The sequence below is a fragment of the Phodopus roborovskii genome, unplaced genomic scaffold (assembly GCF_943737965.1).
Source record: "Phodopus roborovskii unplaced genomic scaffold, PHOROB, whole genome shotgun sequence".
In the NCBI taxonomy this organism is placed as follows: Eukaryota; Metazoa; Chordata; class Mammalia; order Rodentia; family Cricetidae; genus Phodopus; species Phodopus roborovskii.
In genome coordinates this window covers 27,250,024-27,272,413 of record NW_026126540.1, presented here as the reverse complement: position 1 = coordinate 27,272,413, position 22,390 = coordinate 27,250,024, and the positions used below count along the sequence as shown (strand labels likewise).

Here is a 22,390-nt window from a genome sequence, read left to right as displayed (position 1 = left end):
CGAAACCCCCCTTCCCTGCCCGAGAGTTCCAGGGGACACCATCGCAGCGGCAGTATAAATGGCAAAGGAAGAGCTCACACCAGCTGGGCTGAGCCAAGGCCAGGGCGCTGGGCTCCGCTGGGCCATCCTGCATGCCTAATCCGCTATTTAAGGAGCTGCTCGCTTGCAGCCCAGGCACCACCCCCCTCCTCACGTACACCGGTTCAGAGCCACCTTAAAAGCGGGAGGCAACTGTGAAGTTGCTGGCCAGTAAGTGGTGTGGAGACTTCGGAGGGACATACAGAGAGAGAGAGAGGAAGGAGAGAGAGATTTACCCTGGGATCCAGAAGTTCGTTCTAACCTGAGGAAAATCAAATCCCTGGAAAGCCTGCAGAGAGAAGAACTAAACGCCTGAAACTCCTCTCTCTCTCTCCCTCCCCACCTCTCTCCCCTAGCTCCCAAATTCCCGGTTCCCTGTGCACAACTGTGGAGATAATATGTTGTTCTTCGCTCTCCTGCTAAAGGTGACTTGGATCCTGGCTGCAGATGGGGGTAGGTACAATTGGGTCTGTGCTAATGTCCACACCATGTGTACTTAAGTGGGGGAGGAGGTGTAAAAGGACGCCTAGGGGCCCAGGAAAAAGGCAGGAGGGGCTCTAAGACTACGGAGGAGATCTCTCCTATTCTTTGCCTTTTCCTCTGTAGCCCAGCTAGTACTGCTATTGCTGTGGCAGGAGCGAGCTAGACAGGGCCAGTTGTGTGAATGCTCATGTGTAGGAAACTCGGCCAGCTACAGACTTCTGTGCAGCTCCTTCCCTACTGCCCTAGTCTCAGGCAGCCCTCCTGCCCTTTGTTCACACTGCTCGTTAGGGAGAGCAGGAGTGAGAAGAGAACATACTGCAAGGCTGCCCAATTCAGACCCTGATTCCCACCTGATCAGATGATAATCCCACTACCTGCCAAGGGGTACACAGAAACTAGCCAGTCCATTTCCCTGAAAGTAACACAGTGACTAGCCCTTTACAGTGTACTTTCAGAAGTGGGAGATAGGGTAAGACTATTGGAAAACGGTGTTCCTGGAGTGTAGGAACGCCTCAGGAATTCCCATACCTCTTTTTTGTTGCTTGTTGGCTTTGTTTTTGCGTCAGGGTCTCGTGTAGCCAGATTTGTCTCCAACTCACTATGCTGCTGAGTTAGTCTCTTGCTTCTGCTCTCCATCTGCATTACTTTGCCTGGCTTCTACACCCCGTTTTTGTGCTTCTCCTGTCTCATTCAGTACCCAGCACAAAGGTGAGGGATTAAGGTTTGTTGGAGGAACTAAGGGAGGAGAGGAGGATCCTGAGAGCAAGAGGCAGGAGGCAAATGGGGACCAAGGGAACCAAACGAAAACGGAGTCAAAAATCTTTTCTGTGAAGAAAAACGGAAAGAGGGAAACCATATGACTCGGCCCAGAGTGTTTAGCAGGAAGAACAAGCACCTTCCCAGAGCCAGGGCACTGGCTGACGTGGTACCCTGCTGACAGGGACTGAGTGGACGCCTCCAACCCCACTCCCGCTTTTTGCAGGTTTGTTTGGTTTTGGTTTTTGAAAACAGAGTTTCAGTGTAGCCCTGGCTGCCCTGGAAGAAACACCTGCCTCTGCCTCCTGAGTGCAGGGACTAAAGGTGAGGGCCACCATGTGCTGCCACTTGAGCTATTTTGCAGTTATTTGAGCTGCGGAATGGACCAGCTGGACAGACCAAGGATGAGAGCCAAAACATCTTTAAGTCCGAGCAGTTAAAGGAATAACAAAGAAGCTGGGCACTGTACCACATGCTTGTAAAACTAACATTCATGAGGCTGAGGCAGGATTGCCACAAGTTGTTGAGGTCACCCTGAACCACATAGCCAGTATGGACCACATAGCAAAACCTTGCCTCAAACAAACAAAATAAAGGACTGATAAAAATGAAAAGGAATTTAGGATCCCCCCCCCCCCCGTTTCTAGATTTAAATACTACAAGCCAATCTACAAATTGACTTCCTTTTCTCCTCCAAGCAGGTTAGCCACAGGGGGATAGTTAGATCCAGAGACCCCCCAGCTTTCTGGCCAGAGAGAATGCATGGGAGCCTAGCATGTGACGCGGCTGGCAGCTCTCCTCTCTATACACAATGCTTCACTTTCATCCTGTCCTTGCCAGCCTGGCTGCCTGTGCCCACCCACCCACCACCCTCAACCTAGAATAGACCCTAGCGTGACTCCTGCCTCCTTGAGCTGTCTGAGAGTGCAGGAGCCAAGGTTCATGATGCTGGGCAGCTTTCCTGTAGAGCTAGTAAGACCAGAAAGGAAGAAGTTGTCGTAGGTTCTGTGCCTTCACTGTTGGGTGGTGCATCAAGGCAAAGGACTTCTAGCCCCTCCTGTCACTCGGCACACTTAACATTTTTCCGTCCTTTTTTGTTCTCTATCCTTCTAAGCCCTCTGCCCACACCCTTACCCGACCCGACCCAATCTTCAAGTGTTACACTGGCTCCAGGTTAATTTTAGTCTCCTGGCGTTATCTCTTTCCATTGCTCCTCCCTCTTTACTCATTAACCAAGGGCACAGCCTGGCTTATTTTAAATAGGACCCCCGATCTTTCCACCGAGGTGTCCAGTTTCAGGACTTCACTTGGGAAGCGCTGGAGTGTAGGGGGAGAGAGCAGAAGGGGGGGGGCACTGAAGGGAGAGGAAAGCGGAGGCCAGGACACTGCCCCAGGCTGTGCTGTCCCACTGGCCTCAGTCCAAATCTCTCTCTTACAGGTCACCACTGGACATACGAAGGTGAGGGCACACCTCCCGTGCTCCTGGTCAACCGGAACTCCTTTCGTGCTGGGACTTGTCCTGGGGAGGAGGAACTTCCCTTGAGCTTCGCACACTGGCCCCTCTCCTGCATGACACCACACAGAACCAGCCCTGGGGTTTACACATGTGGCCACTAGACCCCATCTAATCATTAAATCCCTCATCTGCTGATTCAGGGGGGGAAAAAAAGGTCAACGAATCCTCTGTAAACCCATGTGGAAATGAAGAAAACTGGGTGGGGAGAGGCACAATGCGCTCGGCTGCCTTTCTTTTGCCCCCCTCCCCAAACAGTGCTACCCCCAACCTGACTGGACAGCCTGAGATCTGGATGAAGAGGCTGGCAGGGTATTGACTCTAGGGGCTGGAACTCAATCCCTTTGAACTTCTGATTAATGACCTATCTGGGGTCAAAGCAAGGTCCAGTGTTAGGGGGAGACATGAATGATAGAAAGGATATCTGAACCCTAAGACTACTTGATAGGGAACCCAGAGATACCTCATCTGCTTAGGGCCCCTTTCCCCCCTGACTCTACTCCAAGTATTCAGGCTTTCTGTATATTTCCTCTTCCCCCTCATTCAGCTTCATTGTTCTCAAACTACAGGTGAGTGAAAGCAACAACTCCCCCACTAATTAGGGAGCTGGAGAATCACCCCTGCTTCTGGGGAGGTGAGAGCGGCTGCAGCCTAGAGCGCAGTGGAGACCCCACCTCACCCAGCCCTACCCCATGTTAACTTATCCCTCCACCAGGCCCACATGGTCAGGACCACTGGCCAACCTCTTACCCTGAGTGTGGAGGCAATGCCCAGTCCCCTGTTGACATCCAGACAGACAGTGTGATATTTGACCCTGATCTGCCTGCTGTACAGCCCCATGGATATGACCAGCTTGGTACTGAGCCTTTGGATCTACACAATAATGGCCATACAGGTAAAAGACTCTACTCCAAGTAACTACAGGTTCTAGCTCAAGCCTTAAAGAGCCAGAGGGAACAGACGCATCTAACTTTTAAAGTCTCAGAATACTAATGAATGTGGACAAATGAAGTTCAGAGCCAGGCTGATGGTGGTATAGGGGGAGGCAAAGGCAGAGGCAGGTAAATCTGTGAGTTCAAGGCCAGCCTGGTCTATAGACCAGGGCAGCCAAGGCTACACAGAAAAACCCTGTCTAAAAAAAGATTCAGGCTCAATCAGGCATTGGTGGCACCAGCCTTTAATCCCAGCACTTGAGAGGCAGAGGCAGGTGGATCTCTATGAGTTCGAGGCCAGCCTGCTCTACAGAGCTAGTTCCAGGAGACAGGCTCTAAAGCAATACAGAGAAACCCTCTCAAAAAATGAGAGATTCAGCTCTTGCAGCTGAAGTGGGGTCGGATGTCTATGAAGTTCAATATGTAGGTTAGTGTCGTCACACTGATTAGGTCATCAGCAGAGAGACTACTTTGCTAGAAAAGTTATAGCCTGAGAGGAGCCAGGCAATTCTGGGAAGGAGAAATAAGAGGACAGCTAAGTCTCAAGCGGTGGCAACTGGCCACACCCCTCCACCAATCCTGCCTGTCTTTTGCTCCCAGTGCAGCTCTCCCTGCCCCACACCCCACACCTGGGTGGACTGCCCCGAAAATACACAGCAGCCCAGCTCCACCTGCACTGGGGTCAGAAAGGATCCCAAGAGGGCTCCGAGCACCAGATCAACAGTGAAGCCACTGCTGCAGAGGTACCAACTAGAACATGGGATACAGTTCAGTTGATATTGTAGAAAGGATGGGTCTGTACCCTTGAAAAGTCATACTGAAGGGACAAGGCAAAGCTTTGGGGGTAGAGACTTAGATTGGGGAATTTATGTAGTAACAAAAGTCAAAGTCCAGGAAAGAAGAAACATGAAGTAACCAACCCAGTTCCCTTCTGCCTTCCACAGCTCCATGTGGTCCATTATGACTCAGATTCCTACGGCAGCCTGAATGAAGCTGCTCAGAAGCCTCAGGGCCTGGCTGTCCTAGGCATCTTAATTGAGGTCAGTAACCCCTAACTCCTCAGATCTCTCTCCACCTTTTATTTACTTCCCTTAGGCCTGTTCTGTTGCTGGCCTCTCTGATATTTACCCCATGCACTCTTACTTCAAACAACATGCTTCTACCATACACTCCCTTTACAGGTGGGCGAGGCTGAGAATCCAGCTTATGATCACATTCTGAGTCACCTGCATGAAATAAGACATAAAGGTGAGCCCTAAAAACTTACAGTAAGAATTCAACTGCAGCCTGGACGTGGTGGTGCACGCCTTAAATCCAAGCACTCAGGAGGCAGAGGCAGGCAGATCTCTGTGAATTCCAGGCCAGCCTGGTCTACAAAGTGAGTTCCAGGACAGTCAGGACTGTTGTTACATAGAAAAACCCTGTCTGAAGAGTTCAACTTCAGAGAAACTTTCACAACCTGACCTAAGAGGCTTTGAGAGGAGGCAGAGTTGGCAGTGCATTCTGCCTAGAGGAACCCTGTCCAGGAAGGTCGACACTTGCTGTTACCCCTAGGTCAGACGACCTCAGTGCCTCCCTTCAGTGTGAGAGAGCTATTCCCCCAACAGCTGGAGCAGTTCTTCCGTTACAATGGCTCGCTCACAACTCCCCCCTGCCACCAGAGTGTACTCTGGACAGTCTTCAACAGGAAGGCCCAGATTTCAATGGGACAGGTGAGTGGTGAAGAGCTGCTTTAACATCAGACCCTTGCCCAGGCCCCAGAATGACATCTACACTCCTCTCCTCAGTTAGAAAAGCTCCAGGGGACACTGTTCTCCACAGAAGAAGAACCATCTGAGCCCCTCGTACAAAACTACAGAGCCCCCCAGCCTCTCAACCAGCGGACCATCGTTGCTTCTTTCATCCAAGGTGACCTGCAGGGCTCCCAAGAGATGGGAAACTGAGGAACTCAAAGGCATGAAATAGTCAAGCCCTGGGCAGGAAAAGGCCAAGGGAGGGTTCCCACATACTGAACTGGGAACCCCCCCTAGTCATGGTGCCAGGTCATTTTCCAGGTGTGGAAGCAAAAGCTCCCAAATGGGAAGATGTTCTGAAATTCCCCTAACCCAAGTTTTCTTCCTCTACAGTGGGACCATTGTACACCACAGGTAAGACAGCCCTGTATGGAAATGTGAATGGGTGTGAGCCCCAGGAAAAATGGAAAGGCTTAGTACCTGTTAACATCTTTATCTCCCCCAGGAGAGATGCTGGGTCTAGGTGTGGGAATCTTGGCTGGATGTCTCTCCATTCTGCTTGCTGTTTATTTCATTGCTCGAAAAATTAGGTAAGATCCTACTTTCTATCCCTGCAGTAGCTTATTTTCTATTAAAGAGTATTCTCAGAGGCTGGGTAGTGGTGGTGCACATCTTTAATCCCCGCATATGGGAGGCAGAGGCAGGAGGATCACTGAGTTCAAAGCCAGCCTGGTCTTTTAGAGTGAGTTCCAGGACAGCCAGGACTAACTCTGTCTGAAAAAATAAAACAAAAAACAAAAAAAAAAAAAAAAAAAAAAAAAAAATGCATTCTCTGTCTGGCATGATAGTACACACCTTTAATCCTAACATATGGGAGGCAGAAGCAGGAGGATCTCTGTGAGTTTAAGGGCAGCCTGATCTACATAGTGAGTTTCAAGACAGCCAGAGCAGAGGCTACAGCTCAGTTGATGGGAGTGCTTGCCTGGCATGCACAAAGCCTTGGTTTTGATCTCTAGCACCACATTTAAACCTGGCATGCTGGCACACTTGTAATCCCAATACTCAAGAGGTGGAAGAAGGAGAAAATTTAAGGTCATAATCAGATACATATAGAGTTAAGAAAAAAAAGTGTTACTGTTCTATCCTAACCTTTACTTAGGACACTATAGTCACTCCCATGAACCATTGCTTCCCCTTCCAGGAAGAAGAGGCTAGGAAACAGGAAGAGTGTGGTCTTCACTTCAGCACGGGCTACCACAGAGGCTTAAACTCTGTCTCAAGATGCCATGAACGCCTTCCCTCATACCTGTCAAGGAGCCTCTCTAAGAGGTGCAGGGACTAAACTACCAGTAGTAGGCAGACACATGTCCTTCTAAACACCACCTCCCCCCTCATACACCAGAGAAGCAAGGACCCAGTTTAAGAATGAGCAGAGCCTTTGGCCTTTCAAATCATGCAGGTCAGGAGGCCCCTGCTTTAACGTTTAGCTATGAAGAAGCTGACACCCCTCTTGGCCTTCCCTACGTATACCTAGATACATACACATATTTTTCCTCTAGGAAAAAGAACTGCTGCTAAGATTTTAGCCATGTTTTACTCAATGTATGTTTGAAAATTCAAGTTTCTGACCTTAATTCTGGCCTGTCTTTTGTGCCTTTCAAGGGTGGGAGAGTTCTTCTGTCCTCTAGGTGGTAGAGACAGACATAGAGAAAAAGAAAACTGGGGTACTACTCCTTGGATCCTATTACTAGACAAGGAAGAATCTACTTGTGGGAAAAGTTAGCCCACTTCCCACAAGCTAAGCCACCAACTGACCCTTCTGTCATCACACCAAAGCTACCAATGGTGAACGCTGGTTGCCAGGCTAGGTAGGAGGGTGGACCAGAGCCACTAGGGCTAGAAATCTTAATCCATTATCCCCTCTCTTAAAAGCCAAGTTCCCCCACAATTATAAAGTCCTTTTTATTAGTCAAAATCACAATCACCTTGATTAAAAGGATGGGACATCCCAACCTCAGAAAAATGATACAGTGATAGAAAACCTCCCCAGCCCTCCCACACCCCAATTAAAAACTAGAAAAATGTCTGCCCTCTTGGCCTGTGATGCCATGGTAGTCTGATTCCTCCAGGGGCACTGCCATGGAGTAGGCCAACCCCCACAACACCCTCCACTTCACCTTGGGGAGAGGAGGGGTGCTGATGGTCACGGACATTAAAACATAAGTTCCAGTGGTACCAGTTCCCAAACATGCACTTCCTTCCTTTTCCCCAGGGCCTGGGACCAGGGGGAAAAAGAAATAGAAATGAGCCATGATCAGCAGTTTCAGGAGCAAAAATACAGTCCAAGGGGGTTATGAGGTTCCTAATATACCTCCTCCCTCCCCCCACTTTAAAAAAAAAAGGCATTTCTGGGGTCTTTATCATACCAAAAATGGTTCCTTTCAGACCTGAGAAAAAGCCCATGATGTCCAGTCTGGGCAGGAGATATTGGAAAACTGAACTCATCTACCCTTGAGCCTCCAGTAATGTCACCACCAGGGCCATGGCTAACCTAGGTCCCTTTTCTTGGCAACCTGCACTGTCCAGAACTGGAGATGGAGAAATACAGGACGAGGAGATCGGGAGGGCACCCCAGGCCCAGGGGTCCCCCCCATGTTCCCTCAGTCCTCGGGTGGGATTCGCAGGGCAGAATACACCATCACCCGACTGTCCTCCTGCCGTCGGCCTGCAGAGGGGAAGCGGGGTGAGTCATGGGCAGGGTGAGACCAGAGCACTGACACACGGGGAGACCTGGATAAGGGGGGCTCCCCAGGTGGTGGGGAGAAATGCAGGTTCAAACCCCAGTCCCTGTAGGGCTGCACCCAGGCTGCTCCTGATAAAGCTTAGAGACTACAGGTCACAAATGGACAACGCCAAACCCGGAAGGTAGCGGGACACATCAGCGAGGAGACGGAGGATGTGGGCAATGGACCCGGGCTGGGGCTGGGTTCAGTCATGGGCAGTGGACAGGCAGATGGGATCTGTCGGGCGAGCAGTCCAGGTAGTCAGTCCTTACACGAAAGGCTGCGCTGGATACTTCGGAGGGAGCCTCCGGCTGTGATGAATGCCCAGAGCCCCATGGAAACAGTGACTGCATAGATGGGCAGCAGGCTGGCCTCATACCAGGGGTTCAGGAATGTCTGAGAATAAGGACAGAAAAGAGGTTAGATTCTCCCCCACCTAACCTAAATGGGTATATCCACTTTGTACCTCTGAGCAAACCTCCCCCAGACATCCTATTCAGACTCTGATGCTTCCCTTCGAAGCATCAACAGCTTGTAGTTAAGGGGAACTTTTGACTTTAGATTCCCTCAAAAGTTTCAGCTCCTCCTATTCACCTCAGGCCTTCTGAATTTGTCTGACTAAGCAAGTGAGACTCCTCCCCATAGCAAGTGGCCTAACTTGAGGCTGAGGTGACAGAACCTTGGAAACTCACCTTCCTGCCTCCACCCAAGGTAAGTTACCGATATGAAGTGAGAACACATACCCCATCCCACTCACCATGAAATGCTTTCTCCCTGACTCAGGCCCCTATCTCCAACTCACCAGTCCTGATGTCAGTAGGTGACTCCCAACTACCAGGCCCAAAGCCCAGTACCGTCTCCTCTCACAGGCATCAAAGAACACAACTCCCCAAAAGGTATGGAGCAGGATAATGGCTGCGGTCAGAAAGGCTGCAGGGAGGGAGATGGGGAGGAGATGCATCCCTGACCTCCTCCCAGCTTCCTGAGATGCTGAGCCAGAGGAGTCTCCCAGGGAAGGTCAATAAGACAGGTCGGGGCCAGGGATGGAAAGGGCATAAAGGAGAGATTAGAAGCGAGCCTTACCTGAAGTCAGGAAGTAATAGGGTGAGTCTCCATGGATCCCAACCACACCTGGCCCAAGTGCATCAGCCAAAATATTGATAACAGAGAAGACACCACTGATGATACCGAAGGACAGACCAGAAACTGGGGGGGGAGGGGGGAGGCGCTCATCAACATCCAAGATCACCACAGCATCATTACCAGTACCTCTCCCCCTTGCCCAGTGAAAATTCTACCATACCTACTCTCCCTCCAGACCGCCTCTCCTTGGATGTCAAGTATGAAGAAAAATACTTAGCACATGTGGATGTTTAGATAACCCTGAAAGGGAGGAAGGGGTATCCAGCTCCCTCCTCTGGTCCCTCTCCCTTGGCTCACCATAAGCCATCTGGCGGATGGAAATGGGTGATCTTCCGTCCTCACTCAGTGATGCTAAGCCCTCATCTGCCTTCCTGGGATAAAAAAAGAGGAAATATTAGGGCAGAGATGTTCCTTTACCTTTAATAACCCTTACTCCAACCACCATCCAAGGGCTGGTCCACTTCCTACAATGCACACCACTGTCCCCTCTCCCTTCCAGACCACCCTTTGTCCTTACTTAAGGAGCTTGTAGTAGGCAAATCGGAACACTTCCTGTAGAAGGACAGAAACAGCAGCACCAAATATCAGGAGGCCATACTGGAGCCGGGCATCTGACCGGTCTGTCACATGGACCAAGATGAACCAGACCACAGAAGCCAACAGCAGGGAGACCAGCCAGAAAAAGGCTCTGAGAAAACACAAGGGCAATGAGAGAGGCAAGGATAGGGGCAGCCAGAAAAATCAAGGAGAGAACCAGCCAAGGCTGTAGCATGAAAAGTGGAAGTTAGACTTCCGGATGGTCAGAAGACAGGGACCACATAGGATAAGTGTCTTCACCAACAGACTCATCTGTAGGAATCTGCAAGCAGCAGAAAGGGAAGAAATCTGGTTAGTTTTCAGTAAGATGAGAGTCAAAGTGTGTGGGCACAGACGGACGGGCAAAGTATCCATTCCTGGGTTCTCAGCTGGCTGAGGTCAGCACAGCCCCCTCACTGGTCTCGGCCTTGGGCCGTCTCTGACGTTGCCCGGAGGACTATGGGAGTAATCTGTGAAATCCCTGGAAGGCGGAAGCCGACTGCGGAAAACCGCCTAGACCAAGATTTGACCCTGTTCAACCTTTTCCTACTTCTGTTCCCCAACTCAGGCTCCCAAGCTTACCCCAGTCCCTCCAGCCCTTTCCGATTCATTTTCTCTACGCTTGGCCCCATCTCCACCAATCGCTACTCACCCCGCGACCAGGATGATAACCCGAAGAGGGTCTCCTGCCACAGTGATCAGGAAAAGGGCGAAGGCTGGGCCGAAAGCGACGAAGGTGCATCCGAAAAACACAGCAGCCCCCATGACTGGGCAGCTGGGGGCGGGAGGAAGCCCTGGCCAAGGGAGGCGAATGGGAATAGCGCGCCGGGGGATAGTCCGCGTGGGGCGGCGACGCAACCCCAGGAGGGGCGCGGTGCAATGTCACCCCCGGACCCCGGGGAAGGGGAAGGGGGGGCACTGAAACCCCGGACGAAGGTCCGCCCGACCTCGTCTACGGAAGCCGAAGAGGGAACAACCCCCGGTCGCTGCCCCATGGCCACCTCCCATCTAATCCCCACCCCCGGAAGGCCAATGAATACTTGATGGGACGAAACTGCAGAGGCGGGGTCGCGATAGCACGGCCTTCTGGGAGTTGTAGTCTGTCGAGCCTCAGGTCCCTTCACTTGGTGCTGGGCGTGGGTCCAGAAGAGTGGGTCGGGACTGGGCCCAATCAGGGCAAGGATTCCTGGATTTGCTTGTGCCTTGGCGACGGTTTCTTCTCATTACTATGGAGAAGGGTGATAACAACCCTACTTATTTCTAGAAGATCTTTGGCGGGGAGAAATCCTTTTTGAATCTAGAGACAGATAAAAAAAGAGCCCAGGATAGGGATTGTAGAAGGATAGAGACGGGCATTGTTCTTACTTGAATTAAAGGAAATGACCCAGAGAAGCACCCTAAGGGATCAAAGTTGAGCTTAAAATTTGGAGCGCTTTGAGCAGCCTCGTATGGGAATTATGTAGTACAGTCTGTCTCAAATGAAGACTTCACCTGTATTCTGCAATGACAGAAGCAGAGAAGCAAGAAGGGCCAGGAGAGAAATGTTGGGGAAAAGTTTAGAAAGAATCTAGGAGTCAAAAAGCAACTAGAGCAATGGGAAAGAGGGGAAATGACGCTCCCCCCACCCAGCTGCCTTTGATGTCACACTTCCTCTATTTATATTCTGAAAAATAAACTTGAGTGGTGTCTTTTCCTCAAAATGGGGAGAGGGATTTCATATTAAAACGAATCATCATTTGTCTGAGGACAGACTGGTCCTTACGGGATGCCTAAGCAAAGGAATCCTACAATGGGATCATATCTGAAAACTGTTTTTGAGAATGTAATCAAAGCAACAACAAACTACGAAATTGTTTGAAGAAAATCAGGCTTCCTGGAAATGATTTTGTTTGTTTGTTTGTTTGGTTGGTTGGTTGGTTGATTGGTTGATTGGTGTTTTGAGACAGGGTTTCTCTGTGTAGCTTTGGAGGCCTGTCCTAGAACTCCCTTTGTAGAACAAGCTGGCTTTGAACTCATAGAGATCCAACTGCCTCTGCCTCCCAAGTGCTAGGATTAAAGGCATGCATCACCATGCCCACTGTATGTGGGATTTTAAATATACTTTATTTTCTACATATATTTGCTTTATACGTTGTTTTACAAAATTAACAAAGCTCACAGATTTATGTCAAAATATAGGTAAATAATTGTCTGGAAATAATTTTTGTAGTCATATGTCATCTGACTTCTAATCTTTATTTGTTTTGGTTTAGTGTACGTATGTGGTTTTTTTGTTTATTTGGTTGATTTTGTTTGGTTTGGGTTTTTTTGCAACAGGATTTCTCTATGCAGCCCTGGCTATCCTAGAAGTCACTCTGTAGGTAGACAAGTCTGGCCTCAAACTCACAGAGGTCCACCGGCCTCTGCCTCCCAAATGGTGGGATCAAAGGGCCACAACGCCACACCTAGCACTGGTTTGTTTTTTAATTGTCTTGTCTGTGAGGTCTCAATTGCCTATAAGACTAAACTTAGTTCATTATGTCTAATAAATATACTATTACTTCTGAATTGAACTGAATGGAAATAGGAAATGCCAGAGCAGACAGAATGATAAGGAAGGTGCCATGTGTCTGAAAGTGGGAGACAGGCGTGACACCCAGCAGAGGGAAAGAGGGTATTTAATTCCTCTCTTCTCCCATCCTATGTCCAATAAGTTTCGGGGAAGGGGTGAGGTCAACCCAAAGTGGAGAGAAGTAAGTGGCTTTGGCTATTGTATTCAAGGGAGAGCAGTAAAGAAACTGCCAGCTTGACCACACCACTGGATGGTTAAGGTTTTATTAAGAGAGAGAGAATAGCCAGAGGCATCTGGAAGAATTCAGAAAAGAGAAAGAAGTAAACTGAACATGGCAAACAGACTAGACATGGCCAGGGCTATTTGCAAGAAGAGGGGAAAATAGTGGGGGACAGAGAATAGAGCCAGCATAGTGCGAATAGCAAAAGCCACAGAGAGTGAGAATAGCTGGGTTCTAAGAAGAATGCATGCATGGGGTGGGGGTGGGGAGTCCCTGAGCTGGTGAGAGTATGGTGTAGAAGAAGTGAGAAAGGCTAGAATGCTAGTGTGGACTTCGAAATGTGTAACAGGTTCTTGTGATGCTGAGGGAGCTTGGAGGCCAGCATAGGATTTGATAAACTGATAGATGCCACCAGTAGCCATGTGTCCCTTCTGACAGGGGGAAGGGAAATGACTCCATTTGTTATATGGGAACCAGTTTCACAAGTTCCTGTGGAATGCTGGCTTTTTATCTGACTTCCAGAAATACTCCTATAGTCCAGGATGAGCTCATTTCTGGATATATGAACTGCCTTTTGGAGGTGGGGAAATTGGAGCTTCCTTTGGACCTGACAGCTATGAGATTTTTATCGGCAGCAATGCAGAAGGAGATTTGGGAGTCAAACAATGGTTCATAAACATCACGCCCATCCTCTATAGCCAAGACAGGCAGAGAAGAGGCACAATTTATTTACTGTCTAGAAAAAGTCTTCAGCCCTTCCACACATCATTCCCACAGTGACAAAAGAGATTATGAGTAAAGAGCAACTGTGCATGGCAATGGTAAATGGTACGTTAAGGATTGCAAGTAGGAGGGTGATGGTGCACACCTTTAATCCCAGCACTCTCGAGGCAGAGACAGGAGGATCTCAGTGAGCTTGAGGCTAGGACAGCCTCCAAAGCTACAGAGAAACCCTGACTTGAAAAACAAAAAAAAAAAAAAAAAAAAAAAATATGGGGATTGGGAGTGAGGGAGGAGGGAAGATAAACTTTGACCCCAGTAGTGGAAGTCCTAATCTAGGGCTAGGGGCTGTCCAAGAGTAACAAGTTTGCATCCATCAGACAAGCTTGCCCCTCAGTCCAGCAGCTATAAAACAGATCTACTGAACAAGTAGGCGGAGAGTTCTATCCCCTGGGAGAAGAATCCCTGCTCCGTCCCAGCTTCACAGCAGAGGGGGAGGCGGAGTAAGTGCTGTGGGAAACAGTGCAATTTCCTCTTTTTACTTTCACAGCCATAGTGCCAGATCCAGAATGGATGTCTTCTTTATAGCCCTCCTTGTTGTGCCTCTTATCCTGGGTAAGTCTACTTCTGACCCTGAGCTTTGTACCAGTTCTTTATAAACGGAATGAGAGAAGAGATACAAAGAGAAGGTAAGTGGGCACATCAGCGGGCAGTGATGGTGCTTTCTCAGCTGCTGGAGTCCAGGGTTGGGGGCAAAGTAGAGATGTGGAAGGTGGAGCCAGGAAAAGCAAAAGGAAAGCAAACCGAAGTCCGTTCAGAGAAGAGTCCCAAACAGTTCTTCAGCAAGACCGAACTCAGATCTCTGTTACTGTCACTGCAAAAGCTGTGAGGAACAGTGAAGGAAAGAGGTGGGCTCTTAGAAGCCAGTGAGTAGGACTAGTGAGAGAAGCCAGAGTAGCTCCTTCCCACAAAGTAGAAGAGGAGGAAAAAAACAAAACAAAACAAAAAACTATTAGCAAAGACATAGGTATGAAAGCCAAGCTTGATGCCACATGCCCCCAGCTCTTGGAACATAGAGGGGAAAGGACCAAAACTTCAAGGTCAATCTTGACTACACAGTGAATTCCTGACTAGCCCCAGATTCAAAATAGGCCCCCTCAGCCAGGCATGGTGGCTCACACCTTTAGTCCCAGCACTCAGGCAAAGGCAGGCAAAACTGAATTCAGGCCAGCCTGCTCTCCAAAACAAGTTCCAGGACAGCCAGGGCTACACAGAGAAAGCCTGTCTCAAGTAAATAAATACCCCTATATCAAAAAACAAAAACCAAGCTGGGTGTGGTTGCTCACTCCTTTAATCCCAGCATTCTAGAGGCAGAGACAGGAAGATCTCTATGAGTTCTAAGCTGGTTAGGGTTGTATACTGAACCCCTGTCTTAAAAAGACATAAATATAGATTGGCTTATGACTGGCTGACTTTAGGGGCAGAGTCCCAAGAGTGGCTTGTCTCCTTCCCTTCTTTGTTCTCCAGACTGCCAGGTGTGTCTCATTGTTTCCCTTTCCTTTAAATCCTGTGTCCTTAGTTTGGGGTTGGTGGGATGTGTTTAGCAGAAGGCCTAGAATTCTGGATTCAATTATCAATGCCACACATTTTTAGTTTTGGAAGGGAAGAAATGCTATGATGATGGGTCATGGTCCAGCTGACTCATTTTAAGGAAGGGGATGTGAGGCCAGCTGTGGTGGTTCTGCCTTTAATCCTGGCATTTGGGAGGCAGACCTCTGTAAGTTCAAGGTTACATAGTGAGGTTCAAGGCAGCCAGGGATATGTAGAGAGCCCCTGACTCAAAAAAAAAAAAAAAAAAGTGTGGGGTTGTGGGGAATATAAATGGACTGGAAGTGAACCTAAATCTAAAAGCCTGAGATTGTTAGCGTTTGTGTGAGAGATGCTGATGAGATCTCCCCCAAGCATAAAAAATGTGGGAGCACAAGGAATGTATATGATTTTCTAAATTTCTAGTCTCTGTCTTCCGCTTATAAAGGGTTTACATCTCTCTTGGGGCTTAGAGTTTGAGAAGGGATCTGCTTTCTGTCCTGAGAGTTCCACATTGAAAGCAGAACTAGGAGTGAGCTGGGAGTCAGGAGACTGGGTGGGTTTGGAGGACCAGGGACAGGGAGATGAGACTTCTAGAGAGGAGGCAAGAAGGAAAAACAAACAAACAAACAAAACCCAGCAGATCTGGGATCAACTCCATGTGTGCTGTTGCTAAGGAGCTCCAGATGCTTTTGACCTGTAGCTCTTGTCCCTGCAGGACAGGAATACGAGGAAGAAGAAGAGCTTGAAGAGAGTGAATACTATGAAGTGGTATATTATTATCACACAATTACCCCTAATTATGGTGCGTATGAGAAAGGCTCTCACTCTTAGTGGGGTAGGAAGAGATTTAGGTAATACTTAATTCAAAGATTGCCCTTCACAAGAGGGCCAGACAAAATTTTGGCTGTGAGCAGAACCTATCAAGACTTTTGGTATTTTTTTTCTCAAGCTTGTAACTTCTTTTAAACTAAATTTTTTAAACTAAAAAATGTATGTGTATGAATATTTTGCCTGTATGTATGTCTGTGCACCATGTGTATGCCTGGTGCCTACAGAAGTCAGAAGAGAGCAACTGGAGTTCCAGATGGTTGTGGGCCAACAGGTAGGTGGTGGGAACTGAAGCCAGGTCCCCTGCAAGAGTAGCCAGTGCTCTTAACCTCTGTCTCTTCAGCCTCTTAAATTCATTATATTTATATTCTTTGGAAAATGTTTGGGATAATTTGGAAATTTTCCAATTTGTAACTAGACACTAGATTGACAACATAAATCTATATACAATTACCATTTAAAAAGATTAAGCCAGCTGTGATGATGCATGCTTTTAATCCCAGTGCTTGAAAGGCAAAGGGCTGTTGGATCTCTGTGTGTTCCAGGCTAGCCTGGTCTACAGAGTGACTTCCAGGACAGCTAAGGCTGTTAAACAGAGAAATCCCTGTCTCCAAAAACAAAAAAAGATTTAGTTTCCATTAGTATTTTAAATTATCTATATTGGAGGGGTGTGTACTTGCACATTAGTGGAGTTGCCATGGAGATCAGAGGTATCAAATCCCACTGGAGCTGAAGTTACGAGAGACTGAAAACTGCTCAGTATGGATTCTAGAAACTAAACTCAGGTCCTCTGAAAGAGAAATACATGCTCTTAACTGCTAAAGCCATCTTCCAGCTCCAACTCACAAACATTGTTAACACTAAAAATAACTAGAAGTGGTTTGTACCAATACATTTTATAACTTAGATAAGGTAAAGTATTCTGAACAGTTTCCTCCCCTTTTATTTCTCCAGATGACTTTAGTGCGAACTTCACTGTTGATTACTCCATGTTTGAGTCAGAGGATAGGTTGGTGAGTGACTGCCTTTTCTATCTAAGAGGGTCAGGATAACAGTCAATCAGAAACTGGGAAGTGCAGAAATGTAACTGATTAGCAAGAATGAAAATTGGGGCCAGGGCCGGGGCAGTGGTGGTGCATGCCTTTAGTCCCAGCACTCAGGAGGCAGAGGCAGGTGGATCTCTGTGAGTTCGAGACCAGCATGATCTACAAGAGCTAGTTCCAGGACAGCCTCCAAAGCCACAGAAAAACCCTGTCTCAAATGAATAAATAAATAAATAAATAAATAAAATATAAAAATTGGGGCTGGGTATGGTAGTCCACTCCTATAATCCCAGCACTTGGGATGCACAGGCAGGAGGTCAGCCTGGTCTACATAACAAATTCTAATCCAGCCAGGATTATTTAGTAAGACTGTCTCAGGAAAAAAGAAAACAAGTAAGAAAACCTGGTAGATAGAAACTAGGAAGTGGGGAAGCCAGAACCTAGTAGGCTTACTAACACATGAAATCAAGGGACTTGTTGAATGGAATACATACATAATCCATGCTATCACTGGGCTCAGATAATCCTGATCTTAAATTTTAGTCATGTGGTGCTTGAAGGAAAAGATGAAAAACCCTAATAGAGCATCTGTGGGGATATTAGATGGAAGAAATGATAACTGTTTCCCAATCCTACGGAGGTCAGAACAGATTGGAGACGGAGGTAACAACGGAAGCAGTAGAGACTACTATCAGTCTTCATACAGAACTTGTGGACCATCACAATCCTGTAACCATGACAACACCAGTGGCAACAGAACCAGTGAGTCAAACGGGGATTAAGGAGCAGGGAGATAAGACATCTCTTAGCCTGACAGATCCCAGGCCTAGTGACCTTGAATGAACAGAGGGTGGGTTTTGGTAAAGGGGAGGACACTGACAGAAATGACTTGGGGAGGAAAGGGTTTGCTTCATCTTACAGCTACCAGGACACATATCATCATTGAAGGAATCAGGGCAAGAAATGGAGCCAGGAGCAGAAGCGTACTTTGAAGGTGCGCTGCTTACTGGCTGGCTTCCATGGCTTGCTCAGCTTGCATTTTATATCACTCGCCCACAGCAGGGTGGTCCCTTCCATATCAATCATTAATCGAGGAAATTCCCCCAAGGATAGTCCCACAATCCTATCTGATGAAGACAATTCCTCAGATGAGGTTCCCTCTTCCCAGGTCACTCTAGTTTGTGTCAATGAACCAGCAGGACAGGTATCACACTTGTGCCACATCACATGTGTGGAGGCCAGAAGACTACTTTAGGGAGTCAGTTTGTCAGGCTTGAGTGGCACATGCTTTTACCTGCTGAGCCAGTCCAGATTTTGTTTTAGATACCTCTTAAGACGGACAGCTTTTGCTCACTCGGTAGGTGTTCTAAGAGGACAAACAAAATTAGGAAGAATAGCTGCTGCAGGAATGAAAGTGGCAGAGGGAAGGGAGCAGAACAAATAGTTATATTTGGTGACTCGGGTATGACGGAAGAAAGTTTACAGAGGGGAACAGCACAAATAAAAATATGTACAAGGGTTGTGCTGAAAAGGAAATTCAAGAAAGTTATCCCTATGTGGGGTTGGGGGACAGGAGGCTTCCTTGCAGGAGTGGGTGATGAAGAGAAAAACTCTAAAGATGCCATCTGTGGGGATGTTGGATGGAAGCAAGACCAGCCTGAATGATACAGCAAGACACCATGGTGGCACATGCTTTGAATCCCAGCACTCTAGAGGCAGAGGCAGGTGGATCTCTGTGAGTTCCAGGCCAGTTTGGTCTACACAGCAGATTCCAGGACAGCCAGATCTACATAGACTCTGTCTTAAAAAACTTTTTTGAGCAGTGAGATGGTTCATCAAACAAAGGCACTTGCTAACAAGCCTGAGGACCTGGGCCAAGTTTGATATCTAAAACCTGCCTGGTAGAAGGTTAGAAGAGATTCCAAGAGTTGTCCTTTGACCTCCCACCTAAATAAATAAATGTAAAAAAATTGCACAAGTCAATGGGCTTGGTGGTGCATGCTTTTAATCCCCATACTCGGGAGGCAGAGGCAGGCCGATCTCTGTGAGTACGAGATCAGCCTGGTCTACAAGAGCTAGTTCCAGGACAGGCTCCAAAGCTACACAAGGAAAACCTGACTTGAAAAACTGGAAAAAAATTGCACAAGACCTTCCTTTTTGTGTAGTAATATATACATCAAGTTAGGGGTAAATAGATAGTCTGAGATATCAGGCTGGGACTTTGGGCTGACAAGCAATAAGGAGCCTGGTAAGTCCTCCAGCAGGGTGACAAAAATGGAATCAAAATTTAGGAAAACTCTTCACCTGACTATATTCAAGATGCATAGTGGAAAAGTTTACACTGTCCCAGAAAAACCTGCTAAAGGACTGGACTAGGAGAGTGGTGTGTAAACCGAGAGCAGAAAAATAAGTTAGAAGAAAATGCATCTTTTCAGTGATAATTCTATAATGGAGAGTTAAAATAACTTACAGACTTTAACCATGTTTGGAGAGTACCAGAGAGATGGCTGAGAAGGTAAAGATGTCTGCCACCAAGATTATCTGAGTTTAATTCCCAGGATCCATGTGATGGGAAGAATAAACCCACTCCTTCATGTTGTCCTCTGACCTCTACACACATGTACTCACATAACACACATCGACAATGTACACATGAAACAAAACCTAATAAAGATGTTTGGGGAAATGGTTGACTAAAATGGGAACTATTGGAGGCCAGAGTGGCTTAAAAAGGAAGTGATAATTTTGACAGTCCTGTGTGGGTGTTCTGAAGGCAGCTGAGCTAGATCAGGAGTAGATACCTAAGGGCAAAGTTATTGTTGTGAAAGTAGAAAGGTCAATGACTAAGTCAGTAGAAGACTAGCAATCAACCAAGGAAATTGAAAGAGGCAGGCGGACAGCCAAATTGTGTTATAGGGACTAGAAGAGAAAGCTTGATATAATCAATCAAAAGCTACCAAGAGCCTAAAACCTATCTCAAAAATAAGAAAGGTACGTGTAGTGGTGCATGCTTTTAATCTCAGCACTCAGGAAGGAGGCAGAGGCAGGCAGATCTCTGTGAGTTTCAGTCTAGCCTGGTCTACAGAGTGAGTACTAGGAAAGCCAGAGCTATGTAGAAAGACCCTGTCTGAAAAAGCAAAACAATAAAAGAGGAGAGGAGAGTTGGGAATGTAGCTCATTGGCATTTGTAAGACTCTAGTTTTCATCTCTATGGTGGGGTGTGTGATGAACATTATGAGGAAATATCATAAATAATAGACCCATCTTAAAAATATGAATTTTTTTTAAAAAAAGGAATACCAATGGCTATAAAGGGCAAAGGGACCAAAAAGCAGCCTACATGCAGTTGAACACAAATGGGAGGAACCAGTAGGGCTGGCAAAGCCTGACAGTAAATATCCCACACATTTTTAAATGTATAGTAGGTTCTCTATAGATGGTAAGCCCCTCTTAAGCAAGGAACTATGTCTTATTTATAACCCCCCAAAGCACCTACCACATGACTAGCTCAAAGTCATGAACACAAAAGATGAAACATGGAATGTCATTCAGAGTTGTGGCCTCCCAAGTAGGAAGAGTTCTTTACAGTGCTAAGGTGGAAGCTGACCCTCCTTTGAGATCAGAGAGAAGGAAGAATGGGATTCGTGTAAAGGGGTGGCTATCTTCCTGGAAGAGGAATGGGATCTTCTAGGAAGGGTGACAATGACCTGTTGTGTGTGTGGGGGGGTGTTTTATCAGAGTCCAGATCAGAATGATGCCATGTCCAGTCTGCAGAGTTCTGTGTCCTGTCTTCTCTTATGGACCCTCCTTCAAGGAGGGATGCATTTTATGTAGAAGGTAAGAGGGCAGCCACTGGCTTTGGTGGGAGTGCTATGAAGTAATTCTTACCAACATGCTCAGGCCTCCTATGCTTAAGGAAAGAAGTGGGATCACATTTAGAAACTTCTAATTTTCTAATCTTGAAGAAATTTGGAATAAATTTTCTGATGTCTTTTTTTTTTTTTTTTTTTAAATATTCTGATCTCCTAGGACTTTCAAGACCTCCTAGGAGAGAGGTGGGTTGAATGGAGAAGCCTTTTCCAAGTTTCCAACAAGTCTGGAAAAAGTCAAGGCTGATTCCATTCTGACCATGTTTGAAGTTATGGCAGGTGCCTTACAACCCTGTAGAGCCAAAAGACAAAGTTTAGCAGAAGGAGGAAGGAGGCATGAGAGGGACCCATCTTTCTCAACAAAGAATGTTGAATCCATCTCAGAACATGAAATCTGTGGGGTTTGCATAAAGATGGTCTCTTGTTATTGTTTCTTAGATTTATGTTTTTCATTATGTGTATGTCTAGAGGAGGGTTATATATACATGAATGGGTGATTAGTAGGCCACAGGCACCAGAGCTTTGGAAATGGGAGTTACAGGGATTTGGAAACCACCTGACTGAGTTCATGGAATTGAATTTAGCTGGCCAATTGTCAATTGTCGGTGGTGGCACATGCTTTTAATCCCAACACTTGAACACTTGAGAGGCAGAGACAGACAGATCTCTGTGATTTTAAAGCCAGCCTGGTTTACAAATCTAGTTCCAGAACAGCCAGAGCTGCACCAAAATCCTATGTTAAACAAAACAAAAAGCAGTGTGTCCTCTTAAACACCGAGTTACTCACCTGATCCTGTTTTTATTCCCCCTCCCTCCAGGTGAGAGAAGTCTACTATGACTCTTCAAACTAGAGTTTGGCAAAAAGTTGGATGAAAAATAAAAAAATAGTTTTGTCTACTTCTTAATGATGGTCTGTTCTAAAGTCAACGCCGACAAAATAAAAAAAGTTTTGTCTACTTCTTAATGATGGCCTGTTCTAAAGTCAACGCCGATGTGTACACCAAAACTTGGGAGGCATGAAGGGCAGATAAGAAAGAAAATTAGAAACCAGTGTAATGGTGCATGCCCAGCACTCAGGAGGCAGAGGCAAGCAGATCTGAGTTCCAGGCCAGCCTGGTACACAGAGAGTTCCTCCAGGGCAGCCAGGACTACACAGAGAAACCCTGTCTCAAAAAAAAAAAAACAAAAAAAACAAAAACAAAACAAAAAAAACCCCAAAAACCAAAACCCACAACTTGAATTAGATGTCAATTAATTAGAAGGAATCATATCCTGTAAATAAATCTAAAGCGTGGTAGAAAAGAGAATACTCACAGATAACATGTTTATTCTGAGCCTGTAACCTTTTTTTTCCCTAACGGTCCCGTGTGGCTCAGACTGGTCTTGAACCGATGTCCGTGTGGCTCAGACTGGTCTTGAACCGATGTCCTGCATTACAACTCCTAGGATTACAGGAATGAGCCATCATACCCTGCTTAATTACATTTTATTTGACATTATATTGAAACTGTTTGGGGAAAACAGTGCTGAGGTTTAATTTAGAACCGTCTTTTCTTTTTCTAAAATAACCAT

At 46.9% G+C, this 22,390-nt stretch overlaps 3 protein-coding genes across 4 annotated transcripts; 2 read left to right on the top strand and 1 right to left on the bottom strand.

The window, feature by feature from the left end:
- The first annotated feature begins 280 nt into the window (after nt 1–280).
- On the top strand, nt 281–7,129 carry Ca14 (carbonic anhydrase 14). Its single transcript, XM_051199342.1, has 11 exons — nt 281–531; nt 2,756–2,776; nt 3,546–3,725; nt 4,363–4,505; nt 4,707–4,802; nt 4,944–5,010; nt 5,317–5,474; nt 5,550–5,670; nt 5,889–5,909; nt 6,001–6,085; nt 6,697–7,129. The coding sequence occupies exons 1-11, from the start codon at nt 477–479 to the stop codon at nt 6,761–6,763; spliced, it is 1,014 nt and encodes a 337-aa protein (XP_051055299.1). The 5' UTR covers nt 281–476; the 3' UTR covers nt 6,764–7,129.
- A 309-nt stretch (nt 7,130–7,438) lies between these two features.
- Aph1a (aph-1 homolog A, gamma-secretase subunit) lies at nt 7,439–10,983 on the bottom strand. The gene is made up of 7 exons (XM_051199343.1): nt 10,650–10,983; nt 9,939–10,109; nt 9,719–9,792; nt 9,362–9,484; nt 9,081–9,208; nt 8,551–8,674; nt 7,439–8,220 (listed from the first exon to the last, which is right to left on the bottom strand). The coding sequence occupies exons 1-7, from the start codon at nt 10,760–10,762 to the stop codon at nt 8,156–8,158; spliced, it is 798 nt and encodes a 265-aa protein (XP_051055300.1). The 5' UTR covers nt 10,763–10,983; the 3' UTR covers nt 7,439–8,155.
- A 3,004-nt stretch (nt 10,984–13,987) lies between these two features.
- CUNH1orf54 (chromosome unknown C1orf54 homolog) lies at nt 13,988–21,723 on the top strand. Of its 2 annotated transcripts, none has more exons than XR_007835423.1 (6): nt 13,988–14,103; nt 15,794–15,880; nt 16,861–16,919; nt 17,595–17,711; nt 20,688–21,004; nt 21,637–21,723. XR_007835423.1 is itself a non-coding variant. In XM_051198911.1 (6 exons), exons 1-5 carry the CDS (start codon nt 14,058–14,060, stop codon nt 20,781–20,783), a joined length of 405 nt encoding a protein of 134 aa, XP_051054868.1. In that variant the 5' UTR covers nt 13,988–14,057; the 3' UTR covers nt 20,784–20,786; nt 21,637–21,723. The 2 variants fall into 2 exon arrangements, 1 of the variants encoding a protein (XP_051054868.1); XM_051198911.1 differs by having other exon boundaries at nt 20,688–20,786.
- The last annotated feature ends 667 nt before the right edge of the window (nt 21,724–22,390 follow it).